Source organism: Crinia signifera, chromosome 7, assembly GCF_055691185.1.
Source record: "Crinia signifera chromosome 7, ASM5569118v1, whole genome shotgun sequence".
In the NCBI taxonomy this organism is placed as follows: domain Eukaryota; kingdom Metazoa; phylum Chordata; class Amphibia; order Anura; family Myobatrachidae; genus Crinia; species Crinia signifera.
In genome coordinates, this window is record NC_139223.1 from 44797049 (window position 1) to 44809512 (window position 12464).

The window sequence follows — 12464 nt, forward strand, 5'->3', positions numbered from 1 at the left end:
GAGACTTGTAGTCCTCCTTCACTAAGGGTTAGGGTCCACCACTGACGCGTTTCGCTTGTAAAGCTCTCTCAAAAGGTAGCATGCTACCTTTGAGAAAGCTTTACAAGCGAAACACGTCAGTGGTGTAAAACCCCACCCTAATCTGACTCTCTCTGCACAAGTAACATCTGCCCCACCTGCAGTGGACATGGTTTTGTCCATCTAAGAAGGAATTTGTCAGAAAGAGTGAACTAGAATAATCCCCTTAGTGAGGCAGCTCGTGTACATTGCGCCCCTATGGGTACACGCTCTTAAACCTGGTGCAGGTAGAAAGTGATACCCCCCAAAAAATTTTTTACATCTGTCATCTCATACACAGAAAAAAATGGTACCAGCGTCTAAATTCCCACATCCATTCTGCAGGACCATATCGTTCCTCTGGAATCCATTATCAAAGTATTTTTAACCACCGCTGAGTATTTGTACACCAGCTGCTTATATGTGTGATATTGACCATACACACTGAATGATATCGGTAAACAATATCGTGATGTCAGCGAGACCTGCTGAACATGCAGCCAAATTGACCTGCATGTTCAGCAGACATCAACGGTCGTTATCGACATCCGGGAGCGTGCACCGTTAACGATATTGAGCGTACACACTAGGTGATATTGTGAAAGAAAGGTCTCAGAAGCACCTTTCACAATACCCTCTAGTGCACAGGTTCTCAAACTCGGTCCCCAGGACCCCACACTGTGCATGCTTTGCAGGTCTCTGCACAGACTCACATGTGAAATAATTAGCTCCACCTCTGTGTTAATGAGTGCCGAGTGACCTGGAAAATGTGAACTGTGTGGGGTCCTGAGGACCGAGTTTGAGAGCCCCTGCTCTAGCGTGTATGGTGCTTTCCATTATTATAAATGGTATACATTTTTACTGTATGTTTTCATATCGAATACAGATATTATTGAAAAGTCCCAATATAAAGGTTGCTACTGAGCAACGCCACAGTTCAGATAAATACTAATCAGTAAATACTCACAATAAAGGTAATATTTGGCATGAAAAATAGAACCTCCAGGGTGACGGATAAACAGATCAATGACTGGTATCAGATGTCCGAGAAAATAAGAAAAAGAAAAAAGTTTGAAATGTTATCTTCCAGTACACAGAACAGGGTCTGAAAGCTAATTTCCTGCCGCAGATACAGTAAGTAGTGGACGCAATATCAACAATACAGCGATAAAGCCCAGCCTGTGTATTCTGCAGCTCTGGTTTCTCACAGTAATAATTTTGTACAGTGATATGACATTTTAATAATAAAGGAGACTGATATGATTTTGCCTTCGATATAGGAGGAGGTTTTTTTTGGCATAGAGTTATTCCAATTGCTTGCACCGCTGAGTCATATAAAGAGCTAAATGTAGGTCTTCATAGAACAGGAAATTTGTTTCTTGAAGTTTTGGATCAAGTCTGACCGACGGCAAATTGTTACTGGCGTGTGAGTTTAACATGTATTGAACCGGTCTCAAACCCATTTACTTATTACGGGGTGAGAACAGGTTTTTTTTTTTTTTTGGGGGGGGGGGGGGTGGTGGTTCTGTTACCACTCCTCCCTGATTTAGCCATACACCCTACCTCCGGTACCCAGGCCCATCTCCGCTCTTGACCAGAGGCGGGACTACCATTGGTGCAGCAAGAGCAGTGCACCGGGGCCCCTGAACACTAATGGGGGACACTGCTGCCCCTGAAAAGGATCCCATTCACTATGGTGAGGTATCAATCCTGTCTGCCGGGTGAGTTGGTGGGTCCCGGGACAGCTGTACTTACAGCACCCCCCTGTCGGCGGCCCTGGCTGCCTCCGAGCAGAAGTGACAGCCATTGACAGCCGGGCAGAGAGTGGGAGGCTGCCTAGCTGTATTCAGAGCACTGCAGGTCCTGGCTATTTGAAATAATACCCCTTTCACACCAGGAAATGCAGAGATTTACCCAGGAATATGGTTGTAGGATCATGCAGGGACATTCCTGGGTTGGCCCCTTTTACAACAGCCTAGTCCCTGCATTTTCTGGTGTGAGAGGGAGAGAAAACCACCCCCTCTTCACCCCCCCCCAAACAGCTTTATCGTTTAACCGGCTATATCTTTGGAAACAACTGACCCATTCACATGAGACCAGTATCATATTGAAGAACTTTTGAGTGGGCTTCGAATGATTTTGGTCATGTTAAACTGTGACATTTGGTTCCAGAGAATTCTGCCCTCAAAGAACATGAACAGCCAGGAAATTACATTTCAGAATTCTTTTTAAAATCGAATTACCCCCGGAACCAACTGACGCGTTGGTTATTTCCCCCCTGAATCCGCCCATGCCCTAAGCACTGAACAACACGGGCACGTTTTTGACGGTTGAGTGCCAAGCAAACAAGTCTTTCATATAATTACCCCTATACATGATCAGTATAAAAGCATTGGTGTATGGCACTAATAACAAAGAGTCTTTGATAACGATCTGCTTGAATTTGTATTTAATTTTACATTTTTAAGACACATGATAAACATACAAATAGGATTGGCATAAAATTCACACTATGTACAAAATAATCATTGCTTCTGGTATACAAGATTAAAAATATGTTTCTGTAAGTCTTAAATAATTACTAGTCATGTTAAAAGAGGAACGTGACATAGGGCAGTATTCAATGAGAAAAATTCTCCGTGCATGGCGAGAGATTTTTTCTCTCGCCATGCAGTCGCCCTGTTCCGGAGGGCTCACTGCCACTCCTGCTCCCACTATTCAATGTGGTTAAGACTCGCCGTCACTCGGGCGAGTCTTAACCCCTGCAGCGGACAAGCATCCGCGGCAGGGAGCCGGTGGCAGCCAGGGAGATTAAAGTCTCCCTGGCTGCCCCAGAACATATGTGGAGGGGAGGAGGGCTCCCCGGGACCCAGGCAGCACAAGCTGCCCCCCCTATAGCCAGCGGGGGACCCAGTATTCACTGCACCCGATCGTGCATATGTAATGATCGGGTGCAGTGAATATATGAATATCTAATGAGCGGCTCGAGAGCTCCGGGCCCCTGCTGGCTGCTCTGTGTAAAAAATAAATACATTTTTTTTAATTAAATATATATTCATGTGCTATAAGCACATGAATAAAAATAACATGCCCCTTCACAGAAAAAAAAATCCTGATTTTTTTACACCAAAATTAAAAAAAAAAAAACCTTTTAGTTTAAAAGTTCACATTCCAGTTCTCCATGAAAAGGTGGAGAATTGCTACACGGAGAGACACGGCGAAAATCACTTAAAAAGGGATGCAGTTACAATCCCGGCGGTCGGGATCCCGGCGTTCAGAATCCCGACGCCGGAATCCTGACCGCCGAAATGCCGACACTTTCTCCCTCCTGGGGTGTCCACGACACCCCTGGAGGGAGAATAAATTAGTGTGCCGAGCGTAGCGAGGCACCGGGCCCGCTGCGTGGCGAGCCCGCAAGGGGGGGCGATCCACGTCCCCCCCTTGTCGGCATTTCGGCTGTCGGGATTCCGGCGTCGGGATTCTGAACGCCGGGATCCCGACCGCCGGGATTGAATACTGAATCCCTTAAAAAGACTGCGAAAATATCACATTGAATAGGGTGGTTCACTTTTGGAGAGCAAAATGCTCCTTCCAATGTGAAAATAGCACAAACTCGCCATAAAACACAGCAAATTTTTCTCATTGAATATTGCCCATAGTATTCACAAACTGAGCCCTTACTATTTTGTGCATTATAAAGTGCCTGTACCGTCTCTTCTGGCTTGAACACACTGCTATGAATTCAAATATTAGATACCAAGGCCCTTATTCTGGCAAAGGCAACTTCCTTCTAAAATGGACAAAAAGTGAACTTGAATAAGGGCCCAAAGCTCAGAATGGATCACACATGGGTCAGTAATGTCCATGCGTAGCTATCTGGGTATTCTATGAAAGGTAAACCCAAACCGCTGCATCCAAGTAGAATAAGTGCTTAGACTCAGTCAAAACTATGAAAATTGAACACAGACAATTTTTGCACTACTGCGCAGGTGCAACGTCCACGGTGCGTGTGTGTCCAAGTTCGAATGCATCCTGGAAAGATGTGATCGCAGTTCGATTGACCGCTGCGGTGCGGCGGCGGCGGCCCTGTCTACAGGGCACGGTCTGGACAATGCAGAGGTGTCTGGACCGTTTTTGGGGCAGCTTGTTTGACATCACATGCAGTCACTGTAACCCAATTCATGGTGGTAGAGCATCTGACTTCATAGCAAGGCAGGGGCAGCCCTAATCGATACAATCACAATTAGACTGCGACTGCAGAGCAGGCATTTTCATGTCGGGCTACCTTACCCTGTGCCGGGTGCCCCCAGCAAGCGAAAGAAAACAATTGAAGTTTTGCGGATGCTGACATAGCCCCTATAAAGTTTGTACTGGAGTTCAATGGAAATCTTTTGCAAGTCATCTAATGTGTACCCAACTTAAAATTAGATTATACAATCTGTGCATGTATATCCTTAAAACCTGGGCTGTTGGGATGCATTAAGGACTGAGGGGCAAAATGTGAGAATTTGCAGTTGACTGCGAGGAGAAAGCCGCCCAGACAGAAAGAGAAGAAGCCCCTTGCTAAATTGCAAATGGTTAGCTAATCATGGTCCTCTTACAAACCCATGCGCAATTTCAGTCTGTGCAATGTGAGTAGGTCTGAGAAAACGGACGGTTTCCGCCTCCAAATGCTGACTTCCTGTAACTCCGGTTACATTGCGTGTACAATCCATATTCATTTTCTGTTTTATTTCTCCTTGTTCATGCACAATGTGTACAGAGCGCATGCGCAGTCATTCAAACGCTTGTTTTGTGAGTTCTCTAAGAAGCGATCCGTGCTGAATTAGCTCCTGAGTTTGGCAAACCCTGGACGAGGGCGTTTCTTGTCCTTCCTCCCAATATTTTAGACAGTCAGGATTCCGCTGTTCAACAGACCATCGGAATCCTGACTGACATTGGCTATTCTCCCAAGTTGGGGTTCCCGACCCCCATAGAAGTAGAATAGAACCTGTGGCGAGCACAGCGAATCACCAAGGGGCTTCATAGCGCTCGCCCCCCCTGTAGGAGTCCTGGCAGTTGGGGTTCCGCCATCTGTCTAATGACCGCCGGAGTCCCGCCTGTCGGAAGATCATACCCCCCTCATCAACCCAACCCAATGCTTCTCAAATGGGTGGAGCTTATAATATCACAGCTTGGTCATGCTACTACCTTGTATCACAAGCAGTGTGTCTTCAGTCATTAAAGCAGAACTCTACGCACTGGCCCATAGGTGCTTGCTGTTGTAGTAGAACACAGCCTGGTGAGGCACAAACCGCTGTAATTCACCGGACGTAATTCTGAGCACCGTACACGTTCTTTTGCAATTTGCAAGTGTACATCAATAGAAGCAGTGTTACATTTGTACCCCCCAGCAGCTGTCCCAGGCCACCACAATACGCCCGGGTCATCCGTAAACCACACCAACCACCCTCCTCCTACACAAGCACTGATGATGCAGAGTCCAATGCCACGCAGTCTCGTCTCTGAAGGGATGGGAATGACTGAGGAGTTAATAAATATAGAAAAATTGTTTATAGAAAAAGTGTCCCTGCTAAAGTTTTGTAGGCACTAGGAACGGCGCTTCAGTAGTGTTAAAAATGGGAGTCTTTCCTCTGGGCAGGCCGCGATGGAGACACAATGATGATGTCATCTGAATCGTCAGACTGCCAGTCTTCTGTGGGGGGATGAGTCTTCCCTGTAACTACATAGCCCAGATAGGATTTTAGCAGTGGTACAATAATACAACAGTTGTGAGAGGTGCAGTGATCTCAAGTCACTTACCTGACGGCGATCGCTGTGACAGGGAACTGTGGGAGTTTGGCCTCTTCGGGAGTCCTTCCTTCTCATCTTCTTCTTCAGAACTCAACTCCTGAATGTAATCCTCACTGGCGTTTCCACTGCTTCCACTGGCTGGATCATCAATATACAACAAGAAAGGTCTGCTATTACATATCATTTCATTACCGCTCGCTAAGCAGTGGTGCTTTGCTGCTTAAAGCTGCCCGCCACCCGTCCAAACGTGCCCCCCCCCCGCATCCCCTCGGTAACACGTGAGGGATATGTAACGTGGACACATCCCCTCGCATGCAGCCTCTAGCAGGAGAGATCATTCGATGGTTGCTGACCATCGAATGATTTGTTCTGCCTTCGCAAAGAAAAGTCAGTCTCAACTGACTTTATTTACGAGCGCTAGGATGAGGAAGGCGCGGGCAGCGGACATGCTGTGACCCACATTCAGCAGGCATCGGCCCTCCAGCGTTCCCAGGGGAACACCCGGCATTTTTTTTTTATGGGGACACCTATAAAACACTGGGTGTTCCCCTGGGCCGGCCCTGTGTTCGCCTTTGACCCTCCCTCCACCGGCAACGGCCCAGTGTGTGTGTGTGAAGCCATTCGCTGTTAGGGCTTGCAAATGCGCAAACCTGACCATTGGATCAGGGGCCGAATTCGGATCACCACGAGCGATCCTGAATCGTCCCCAATATTCCATAATCACAGTGATTAGATATGGCCAATATGGGTTTAACAGTTCTGCCTAATGCGCTTGAGTTATTGAAGTTGGTGTTTTGCGCAGTTGATGCTAATTTCTAAATAATTATATGGCCAGGTTATAGGAGCTATAGGTCTAAAGGGGCCTACACATGTAGAGATTTACTGAGCGTTCTGAGCGATGCATCACTATGGTCCCTACACAAGGGAGGTCATTCTGGTTGACTTGCAAGGCTGCGAATTCCGCAGCCTTGCGAGTCCCCCAGATGCTGCCCGGACGGCCAGGCAGCCCTGTGCGGGAAGTGGCCGGACAGCTGCCCGCCCCCCATACCATCAGAAAATTACCATGAGCAAGGCCAGCGTTTTCACCGGAACGCCCATGAAACGCTGGGCGTTCCCATGAGTGCATCTCCCAGCCCACGCCCCCTGTGAATAATCTATTTGCCATGGCCGCTTGCCCACAGCGGATGCACATGAGCATAACTGACAATGTGCAGTAGCGCGGGGGGTCCGATTAAACCAGAATCACCCCCATGGAGCGATGTAGGGTCATTTTCAAAGCGATCTAGTGAGATCAATTTAGAAAATGCCCCTAAATCGCTACGTGTACAGGCCCCATAACACACCCTTTAAGGGCAGACAGTCAAATTATGATTTGATCAGTGGCGAAAAGGCAAAAAGATGACTATATGACCTCGTGAATAACGGACATCTTGGCTGGATGATTTCCTGGAGATGGGAGACCTTGTGTTCTCCCTGGGGGATCTTGTGCGCTCTCTGGAAGGTTGTGTATTCTCGCTGGGAGATCTCGTATTGTCTCTGGAAGGTTGTGTATTCCCGCTGGCAGATCTCATAGTGTCTCTGGGAGATCTCCTGCCTGGGCTTTCTCTGCCTTTCAGGTCACTGGGCCTAACCCAAAGAACAATGTCAGTAACAGGTACAAGATGGTAGACACCTATAAAATCGCTGTATAAAGTCTTATATGCTCTGGGGTTATCTGAATGAATAGTCATTCTTAAAAACAAACATTTCTCAGTTTTACAGTCATTCACAGGTGTTTACTAGACAGAAGACCGGACGTGTGACACACACACACACACACACGGTATGGGAACCACAGTCAGTGCCCAAGCCCTGTTCAGTGACGTGCGGATTGCACTTGGTTTGGTTGGTTACGTAGAAGAGATTACCTCTGTCCAAGCATTTTAGTGCGGGTCACATGTGCCCGGAAAGCTGCCTGCAGCACCCTCACATGATCGTCTTCACCCGTGCTAGGATCTGGTCCATGCTTGCCTTCCGATGTATCACTGTCCTGGAGTTACACGTAATAGTTAGTGGCAGTACATTTATTTCAGGGCCACCACACAATAAAGGCAGCTATTTTGGGAGTAGAACAATCCTTTCTGTTTTTGGCCCTGAATGTGAAACTGTATTATGCAAATCCAAATACATCCCATTAACTGTACTGCTAAAATCCAGTGTGAAAGTTACCGCCTATACACAAAAGGCATTATGGGGGTAATTCTAGAGGACTCATTAAGCAGCGAAAAAAAATCGCTGATTATAAAACCATCTAACGCTGCCTGCCAGGTGAGCGAATGCCCACCCTCCGCCGTGGTCCACACATCTCTACCGCTTTGCTGATGGATGTTTAGCATATACATTCATTGTCAGGGGAGCGTAGTGTATGGGGACAAATCATTAGATGGTCACCGACAGTCGACCTGGGTGTACCTGCATTTCCTGGGTGTACCTGCGTTCGCATGGGGATACCCAGCGTTTGAGGGTACACCCAGGAAATGCTGCCCGTCCCCACGCAAACATCCGCTGCCCATCTCGATCCGGCCCACCTGTTGTGAACGCTTCGGCGACTATGTAAGTTGTGCTATAAGTGGACACCAAAAAGCCAATATGCAGAAGGTCGACAGTGACAAAAAGGTGGACATGGAAATGTTGACACCTGAGCACTTGGATCCTCAATAAGTGTACTGCCTCCCCTCACATAATGCGGATACCAGGTGGACTGGCTATATTACAAGCAGCTTTCTCGGGTGGTGGATGATCGATCAACAACCAATAGGTTGACAGTACAAAGGGTCAACACACATATAGTTGACATGGTTTTATTTCACGTTTTCTCAACTCTTCCATATTTTAATATCTAGGAATACAGCCATTCAGAACGCATGAGTTGTAGAGTGCGACATAATGGCGCTGACCTATTGGCTTTCTATCGGTTAGATCACCCACGTGTTCTACTGCAGGGAGATGGGGTTTGCTCGCTCCCAACACATAATAGCAGTGTCCTTACCTGGCGGAGGAGGCTGCTTGCTCTCGGAGACTGTGAGCGATGAGCGGCTGGAGCAGATAACATTTTCTTTCTGGCTAGATGACCCCGGAGAGCTGCTTGAAGGAACATGGCAGACTATAAAGGGAACATGGAACATGAAAATGGGGAGGTGAACCAATTCATAGGAGTAGCCTAAAAGGAATTCTTAAACAGGAACCTATTCAACTCTCAAACCAAGCGCCCCGGCTTCCATATGGTGTGAGGTGTATGCAGAACATCTAAACAAAGTCAGTGCAAACGGTAGAGGAGAGAGTAGGAAACGTCATTGCCGCCCAAGCAGGTCGTGCTCCCAGTGAGGTCTGCGTCGAGCTGTGCCCGGGTAATAGGCGCAGCGGGTGCAGTGCATGCCAAACAGAGTGCACGCTGGATGAGAGTTGCAAGAGACGATGGACAGGTCTGCCAGCTATTGGACACAAACGATGGGGTCCCCGACCATTGCAACAGGCCGACACATCTGTCATACTGCCAGACTGTCTTTTTTTCCCCTCTACGAGCTGGGTGAGACCCGCCCCTGAGATTGGGTGGAATATATTCAGGATACTATGTTGTGCAGCCCGTGCTGGTGATACAAGTGGAGCCACAATTATCTTTGCTCCCGATAAGCCGTAGTGTCCCGCCTCGGAGCACCAATAGCCGAGAATGGGACGCACGCAGGTCCCATTCTCGATGAGTGGTCCAGCAAAATAGGAGAGTACTTATCGTTTTTAGAGCGGTTGTGTGACATCACACGCAGCCACTGCAATGAAAAAGATGGCGGTCGTGCACCTGTATTTGCAGCCAGTAATTGACCCTAATCGCATTACTGGGTGGACCCTAACATACTGGGCGGCCCTATTGATACTGAAAAAGGCCCATTATCTCTTGTGTATTCCAGTTATAATGACCAACAATAATGAAGATAGCGGTACTGGAAGTAACAGAAGAAATACCAGCCAAATAATTGTTATGATCGGTGTTGTTGATGTGCTGGTTAAACCGCTGCATATACAATTGTATAATCTACCGGAAGGCCCAAGAAAGTCCTACATTTCACTAAGTTCCCTCAGACTGCCACATGTCACCTGTATCCTCAGTGAAGCGGGTGGGATGAGAGTGTGATGACACAATTTGCGGTGAATCGGGTCAGTAAGTCCCACCTGTGCACTAAAATGATGCTAAGCACAATGTCACACACTGCGGAGGTGATCCGGAGAAAGCAGGTAGTTATGTGTGTGCTTAGTACATTGACCGCTAGAACTACCTATTATCCTGCATTAATCACTTGGTTCTTAAGTATACAATGATGCAATTTGGTGGGTTTTCATTCTAGTCAAGCTCACCCTAACCTAATAGGCATTCTATAATAACACCAATAAGGTGATAACACTGCCTACCTCTTCCAGGTCGTCCTTCTCTTCTTTCTGTAAAAGAGAGCACAGTGTCAGTTAAAACACTAAAGCTAAAATTGTACAGCTTGGCCTAGAGAAAGGCTCCGGAGCCTCAGATTGGTTGCTATTGCTGCTGCCTACATAGAAGCACTAATATGGTAATGCAGTAGTGATGGCACTAACATGGTAATGCAGCAGGGATGGCACTAATATGGTAATGCAGTAGTGATGGCACTAACATGGTAATGCAGCAGGGATGGCACTAATATGGTAATGCAGTAGTGATGGCACTAATATGGTAATGCGGCAGGGATGGCACTAATATGGTAATGCGGCAGGGATGGCACTAATATGGTAATGCGGCAGGGATGGCACTAATATGGTAATGCAGCAGGGATGGCACTAATATGGTAATGCAGTAGTGATGGCACTAACATGGTAATGCAACAGGGATGGCACTAATATGGTAATGCAACAGGGATGGCACTAATATGGTAATGCGGCAGGGATGGCACTAATATGGTAATGCAGCAGGGATGGCACTAATATGGTAATGCGGCAGGGATGGCACTAATATGAGAATGTAAGCTCTCACGAGCAGGGCCCTCTCTCCTCATGTGCCTTTCTTAGAATATATAAACCTCTGCCACCCTGATGATTGCTGCAGTGTCCGGTCCCCAAATGCAACTATCCGTATTAACCATGTACTTGTCCTAAACTGTCTTGTGCTGTAATTCGGTATGTTTTTGCTCATAACTATGCTCTGTAAAGCGCTGAGTAATCTGTGTGCGCTATATAAGAAACTGTTAATAAATAAATAAATACTGTGGCAGCACTAATATGGTAAGGTGTCAGTGATAGCACTAATATGGTAAGGTGTCAGTGATAGCACTAATATGGTAATGCAACAACGACGGCACTAATACGGTAACGCGGCAGTGACGGCACTAATACGGTAACGCGGCAGTGACGGCACTAATATGGTAATGTGGCAGCACTAATGGTAATACGGCAGCACTAATATGGTAATGCAGAACTGACGGCACTAACGGCACTAATACGGTAATGCGGCACTGACGGCACTAATATGGTAATACGGCGGCACTAATACGGTAACGCGGCACTGACGGCACCAATACGGTAACGCGGCAGTGACGGCACTAATACGGTAACGCGGCAGTGACGGCACTAATACGGTAACGCGGCAGTGACGGCACTAATACGGTAATGCGGCAGTGACGGCACTAATATGGTAATGCGGCAGTTGGTGTCACGCCATCTGCTGCATCACTACATCCGAGGATGCAGTATCGGATCTTTCCAGGCACAATTGGGCAACTTGCAGCACCCATGGAGATGAGCACTCAGGCTGCCTGTCGCAGAGACCAGGAAATCTCTGTGCAACAAAAGATATCATGGCCTCATCCTAAACTGCACTGGCACACCGCTGTCTTCACAAACAGAGCCTGACACCATCCTCTCCCTGCTCAAAAATGGCACACTGTCAATCACTGTCAGTCTGATGCCATCCATGAGCCCCATTTTGCAGAGCTCATTCGAGCATGTGCAGAACAAGTCCTGCACAAGTGCAAATGTCTGAATGCTCTGTACTTTGCGCATCTCCAACCACAACATGGGCGTGTCTGGACCATCTTCAGGGCAGCTGCCCTACATCCCACACAGCCGCTGCAACGCGAATGATATTGGCCATGCATCTGCCCTCACTGCTATTCCTGCACTGCAATCGCAATTAAACTGCGAACACATCAATGGGTAGCCCTTAACATGTTGGGTAGGCATGCCTTCTGCCGGGTGGTCCCCAGCACGCAGTTGATACAGTGTTTCCCCGATAATAAGACAATCTTATTTTTTTTTTAAATGCCCCCAGTCCTCCATGCTTGACATGCCCCAGTCCCCCTTGCTATGGTAAACATGCCCCAATGCTCATTTTAAACTTGCCCCAGTCCTCCTTTTAAACATGCCCCCAGTCCTCCGTTAAATAGCGGGAACGTACCGTAACAGCCTCCTTTAATCACAAATCCTTTCTCTCTTAGCTGCGCCAGTGCTCCGTGCTGTGCTGCAGCCACGTGATGACGTGAAGATGTCACGCCACCTCCCGCAATGCATCCCTGGGACCGGGAGCAGAAGCGGCTTCTGTAGAAGCCTGTGCTCTCTAAATA

At 47.6% G+C, this 12464-nt stretch overlaps 1 protein-coding gene across 2 annotated transcripts in view; it reads right to left on the bottom strand.

Annotated features, from left to right (window-relative positions):
• Positions 1 to 5339: 5339 nt before the first annotated feature.
• IQCE (IQ motif containing E) overlaps positions 5340 to 12464 on the bottom strand; it is a 75503-nt gene continuing 68378 nt past the window's right edge. For both annotated transcript variants that reach the window (XM_083152962.1, XM_083152961.1), the window contains 6 exons: positions 10291 to 10317; positions 8879 to 8992; positions 7758 to 7879; positions 7262 to 7476; positions 5860 to 5988; positions 5340 to 5779 (listed from right to left, as the gene is read on the bottom strand). In XM_083152962.1, coding sequence (XP_083009088.1) covers positions 5670 to 5779; positions 5860 to 5988; positions 7262 to 7476; positions 7758 to 7879; positions 8879 to 8992; positions 10291 to 10317 — 717 coding nt within the window. In that variant the 3' untranslated portion in view covers positions 5340 to 5669. The remainder of the gene's footprint in view (positions 5780 to 5859; positions 5989 to 7261; positions 7477 to 7757; positions 7880 to 8878; positions 8993 to 10290; positions 10318 to 12464) is intronic.